Below are 6,000 nucleotides of genomic sequence, written 5' to 3'. Positions count from 1 at the left end.
TCTTCGCAATTTGCGTTCTTCTAATATTTGCTGAGCCCGTCTGACTGAAAATGTTTGCATTACATGGGGATGACTGGAGGATGTTGTAATCTGCATCTGTTTGAGATGCTTTCGCTGCACTCCACATCCATGCTGGGAAGGTACAAGGTAATATTTACTTTTATTTTCTATACCGGCAGCCTTCTAAATATAATATCAAAGCAAAAGCACAGCAAAAGCACAGCTCTAAACCTGTTTGTTTAAAGTATGAGAGGCTTATTTTATCTTAACTATTAATTATTTCGAGTTCTGAACCTCACTGATGAATTTCCTGCTTTTTGCTCTGGAGATTTTAAGGGGAGAAATACTTTTCTGTAAATAGATTTCCTCAATAAACAGTATATTTCTCATTTTATTTACATTTCATTGGCATGAAACAGGATTTTTCAAACCAGTTTATCAAGCTGCTTTTAATTAATCTACCCTATAATAAATATCATTCCTTTTAAATCAACACTGCAACAACATGTTATGAATATATATATAAAGGATATCTTCTACAAATATGCATACATTAAAAATATAACAAATAATCAAAGTTATTAGCAAATTTGAATACTAAATCTCCATAGAAATATGCAAACTTTTGGATATTTATTTTTGTTAATCAGTTATGCATGTTTGAAAACCTTAGTCTAAATGGGAAAAAATAAGATGAACTAACCTAACCTCTTTCAGCCTTATGTATCAGAAAAGAGCTGGTCTTTATAAGGGTCTAAAACTGTTTCTTTTCACCAGTTTTTTTCGCTAAACAACAAAAATGGGAAATGTTGATTAAAGAGAAAGCTCAGCAAGTTAACAGTAATATCTGGCTCTGCAATGCTCATGCAAATAGGAAAAAATAGTTAATCTCAGACTCTATAAGCCTTAGAAATGTAATTGTTCAAACTGTGGTTTGAATATTAGGGTTTCCTGTAACAATATTTCCTAAAACAATATGGTGCTATTACTTTTCAGAGTTGCATATAAATGAACAATAGTACCTCTGGAACGTTGTCCTTAAAGTGAGACCAAAGCAGAACATTTCAGTTTAATGCACATCAGCAAAAATTCTGTATCCAATACCAGCTGTTAAGCATGGTGGTGGAAGGATGATGACTGTAATATTCTGCAGCCACAATACCTGAGGACATTACAGTGATTGTGTTGACAATTTACTATTTTGTACACCAAAATAGTCTGGAGGCAAATGTTTAGCACATCTGTTGACTGTCTGAAAGCCGGTAATCAACAGGATATTAACCCTGAACCAAGCAGCAAATCTACAGCAGAATGGCTATAAAATGGTCACACCACCCAGGTTAAATCCAAGACCTGAACTGCATTTAAATAAGGTGGTGGGGCCTGAAAAAGCTGTGCCTAAATGTCTGCTAACATCAGTAAACTGAAGGAATGATGTCAAGGACGATGCAAGAAGCAGATAAACAAAAAACATTGTTAAAGAAGCATGTTTGATTTTAAAGATGTTTGTCTCTTTGAAGATTACCTAGTATAGGTCTCTGTTAAGTGTTTTGAATATTTTGTTAAATAATGACTTTTTCTTGAACATTATAGGGGATCAATGGATTGATACCATTCTCAAGAAAAGCATACCTTCTTTTCCTATGACTCTATAGCCTTTTGAGATAGAGGTCATTCATTTTTAGCCTAGTCTGGCAGGAACATCTCCCACTTCACCCACTGGACATGTTTGAAAAGCATCTTAGCCAAGGCTGCTGCTCTGCACTTTAACTCTAGTTGAAATGTAAAAAGGCTGGCAATGCAGGCTTAGATGAGATGAGATGAGCTCTTCAGAATCCTCAGCGTGGAGAGCAGCTGAGGCCTGGCGCTCCCTCTGTGTCACTCCACCCTTTGTCACGGGCAAGAGACTTGTGTTTTCAGGCAGTAATCAGACAGCCCTGGGGCTCTGTAAAGACCCTGTCCTCTTTTCATATCAACTGTTGCATACACCCTGCTAATTGGAATCCTGCAACTGGGTCACAGGCTTTGTCTCTCAAGTGCTGTCAAGTCATTGAGACGCGTGAATGTGGAATTATGGGCGCCTCAGATGCGTGATAATGTCTCCCCCTCTGTGCTATATTAAGGCCCCCATTTCAGTCTCAACACAGACACTGATTTTTCTCCCCGTATTTCAATAGGATTTCTCTCCGTTAGCCCCATACAGTTTTTTGAGAAGGTTATGCCTGAGACTGGCAGTTACTGAGGCTTAGTCTTTTGAGCAATTTGAAAAGTGAGCCATTTACAGTAGATCTATTACTGCAATATTAAAAGTTTGGAACAAATGAAGCTGATCTAGAGTGATGATGCTATACAAAGTCAATTCTGCGCTCTGGGTCCAGATGGTTAACAAGTTTAAAGACATTAAGCAGCTCCCTACAAGTTTTACTGAACTCCCGCCTTCATTTGATTGGCTGAGGACTAACCTGATTCTGCAGTTTGTCAGTGATTAAAAGCAGAATTAGCCAGCCTTGCATGTCACCAAATAAGGAGAGCCCTCTGGGAAACCAGAGAGACCAAGCAAGGAACATTTCCAATTATACTTCCAAATGACTCATTTTCTTATTGGGCCTTCTATAATTGTGGTGGGTATTGGGTGCATGCAACTCAATTTGTCTTACATATTTGTTGGTTGGATGGTAATAGAGTTGACAGAGCCAAGGGGATGATTTAAAAGAATCAGACATGAGAAAGAAGGATGAGATAGATCCCTCAATATTTGTTTGATCCGCTTCATCCTTTTTAATACTGTTGAAGTTTAAAACCCAGAAAGAAAACGCCACTTTAATAATCTGTGGAGTGAGGAACCGGAAGACTATCATTTTCCAGTAATCAGGAGAAAGTCTCTCCAGTGACAGACTTTGTTCTGACTGGAGAAATTAATGAGGCTCCCTGTGATGAGATTATCTGTCCCATAAATCATCAATATATGCACATTATTGTCAAATTAAATTAGTGCAAATTCTTTGAAACCTACATTGCTTTGAAAATATATTAAAATCCCTTGAACCAAACAAACTTTAACAACAAACTTGAATGTTTTTATCTAGCCTTCCTCAATGCTGAAATAAAATAAGAAATCACCTTATTAGTAGATAGAATCCACACACTCAACATAGCTATCAACTTCAAACTCCATCCTCATGATGGAACACGGCAGTGGCAGTGTCATGATATGAAGTTTTCAGAAGCTATAAGGTAGATGCTGGATGGGGCTAAATACAAGGCAATAATACTGAAGGTATAATAATTTAAAATCTCTTGGAGGTGGTGGGATACTTGATTCTGGTCTGGAGATTTAATTTTCAGCAGGACAAGATCCACAGGGAGTGGAACAAAAATGCGTTTTGCAGTTTTCTGAATTTTATTGTCTCAATAAAAGAGTGTTATTGAGCATCATTTTGAGGAGCCAAGTTCCTTTTTATTAGAAACCTTATAGAGGTACAAGTTAAAGAAATATCAAAGTGGAAATAACAAGACAATGAAGTTAGTTAGTACGTTTTATTCAACCAGCAGACATGTCTAAAGCTTCTTGCTGTAAAGTCTTCTGTAAGTAAACGGTTACATCTAAAGCATCTGGTCAGCATGTACATGTTGGAACAAAAGGCACAAAACTGATCCATGCAGCCATGAGGATAACAGCAAATCAAATGACATAATGCAAGAGAGATGAATTTAACATCACAGAGCTCTTTAGCTATAATGTTCTCCCGTCTGAGGCAGTTTTCAAAAAGATTCCATCATTGCTTTCAGGAACTTCCATTTTACAATTCGTAAACATCATGGAAGAGAGTTTGTGGACATTGGGACACTACATCTGACACGTAACATATCGAGGCAAGTGAAGAGCAGCGTTTGCCGTTTCTGATAGACATGATTGATTTGCCCGCCGACTTGTTTTCAATTCAAACCAACATCTTTGGTTAAAAACCTGAAGCTATTGTGCCGTTTGTGCAAGCAACACAGCAACAGATGACCTAATCCCTCAAAACAAGCTTTCTGTTACTTACTCTGTCAATGAAGCCATTATCAATTTGTATTTTAGCTTTTATCCACTCTGTGTGTTAGTTTGTGCCACTTTGTGCGTATGCGTTTATCTTGCAGAGAGACCTGAGCGGGGCTCAGCTCTCGGTGCAGTGTGAGCGGACAGTAAGCACTAAAGTGCCTGTTAAGCAGCATGTGTGGGTGAGAACAGAAGGGACAGCTGTGGTTTTGTTATGAGGCAAGCTGCCCACTGCTCACTGCAGGGTAACTGTGAAACAGTCGGGGTCTAAAAGGGACCTCGTTGCGCTTCCTGCTGGGCTTCCCTGGCCAAATCTGCCTTAGCGTTTCCTGTCTTTGTTCAGTAACTAAATGCTTTTTATATAGTAGAGCGAAACTCCTTTTTGGTCAACTCCACAGGCGATGAGTTGTCATTGTTGAGCTGGTCATCAAAACACTTGTAAACCTTCACAAGCATATGTCACAAACCAAGGTGCTTTTCTAACAGTAGTAGAGCATTTCTAAAAAATATATTACTGTGCACGCTCCAGGTTAAAAGGATGGAGGTCACTGATTATCATGGAAGGATAGATCCTTTCATAATAAATAAATCCTAAACATATTAAATACCAATTACCAGAAATTTATTTTTTTTAATTGCACTGGAAAATACATTTACAGACTTAAGCAGACACTAAGACTTATGAGAGTAATGTACAAAATATTAGAGATACCATCAATCATTTGACGTCTTACAGAGCGAGAATCATTGCCAAAGCTTTACCAGCAGCCCTGCTTTTCCTAGGGCTACAATGTTGGCTCCTCTCGCCCAACGTTTCCAGCTCAGGTCCCACTCAGGAGTCATGGCTCCTTCTGTTTTACCAAAGCCCAGTACAACAGTGTTAGGATGAGGTAGACGCCTCCATGGTGGACAGGATTCGCACCACCTCAGCTCTCTGTGTGGCGGAGATGTGCTGAGTCATGTGTACGATCGAGTCCATGGCAACCTCTGGATTAGCTTGAACGAGGCTGGAAGAGAAAAACAACATGTTTCTTGTTTATATAATGTCACCTTTTAGCACATTAAAACCTGGAGGGATGCGTCTAATCACCTGCGGATCTGCTTAAGCAGGTGATCTCTTCGGATATATTTGATGTTCTCATCGATGACGGATCTGGCACCCTCCTCTTCGGCCAGCTGCCTCTCCAGCCATGAAACCACCTCTTCATTGTTATCCCACAGATATGCCTGAGCGAATTAGATCAAAGGAGTTTAAACTAACAGGATAAATCATAGTTAACAAAAATTAAACCTTTTATTATCAAACAATTTGGCTAATTTGATTTTTCAAGATAGCTTTACGTCAATCAGATTAGATGATGACACTTAATAAAAATCAATTCTAAAACATCATGACAGATTACCAATTGGAATTAGGTCAGGAATTTAACTGATAGATGAACCTTCACATCTCTTAAAAGTTTTTTTTAAAAGCTTCCAACATGTTTTCGCTTTAGGACTACCCTGTTTTTAGCTCCATACATCTTTCCCATCTTCCCCATTTCTGCTGAAGCAAAACTTCTCCACAACATGACACTGCCACCACTGCGTTACCATGAGGACAGTGTTTTTTAAGGTTCATGGCTAAGTTTCTATTATAATAATCACTTTAAAGTGGAATCGAATAACTGATTAAGAGATTGAACTTTATGTAGGAGCACCACTGCAAAGGAGGCTGTTAATTTCCACAATTTGATGGTTTTTGTTCATAAAGAAAGATTACTAAAATAAAAAGAAATGCATCAGTTTAAAGGAGGGAACACCTACAGTAAATATCTACAGCAGTGAAAAAAGTAAAGGCTCCACATCTTGTTGACTGGTCTGGTCAGAAAAATTAGCATTCATAAGTGCAGGCATTTCTGTTCCCAAACAAAGCCAGGCTGCAGGGCTTAGCAAGGATTTGGGGGGAGGAGGGGCTTAAT

The 6,000-nt window shown here is 38.5% G+C and overlaps 1 protein-coding gene across 5 annotated transcripts in view; it reads right to left on the bottom strand.

Moving 5' to 3' along the window:
* Nucleotides 1-3,415: 3,415 nt before the first annotated feature.
* acaca (acetyl-CoA carboxylase alpha) overlaps nucleotides 3,416-6,000 on the bottom strand; it is a 47,830-nt gene continuing 45,245 nt past the window's right edge. For 4 of the 5 annotated variants that reach the window (XM_015392100.1, XM_015392097.1, XM_015392099.1 and 1 more), the window contains 2 exons: nucleotides 5,130-5,266; nucleotides 3,417-5,046 (listed from right to left, as the gene is read on the bottom strand). In XM_015392100.1, coding sequence (XP_015247586.1) covers nucleotides 4,920-5,046; nucleotides 5,130-5,266 — 264 coding nt within the window. In that variant the 3' untranslated portion in view covers nucleotides 3,417-4,919. Of the gene's footprint in view, nucleotides 5,047-5,129; nucleotides 5,267-6,000 lie in introns of all 5 variants that reach the window. The other variant, XM_015392098.1, reaches the window with a different exon arrangement.

This window comes from Cyprinodon variegatus, unplaced genomic scaffold (genome assembly GCF_000732505.1).
Source record: "Cyprinodon variegatus isolate N-32 unplaced genomic scaffold, C_variegatus-1.0 Scaffold573, whole genome shotgun sequence".
NCBI lineage: Eukaryota > Metazoa > Chordata > Actinopteri > Cyprinodontiformes > Cyprinodontidae > Cyprinodon > Cyprinodon variegatus.
The sequence above is the reverse complement of the archived record's forward strand: the minus strand, read 5'-3'. Positions and strand labels throughout refer to the sequence as shown.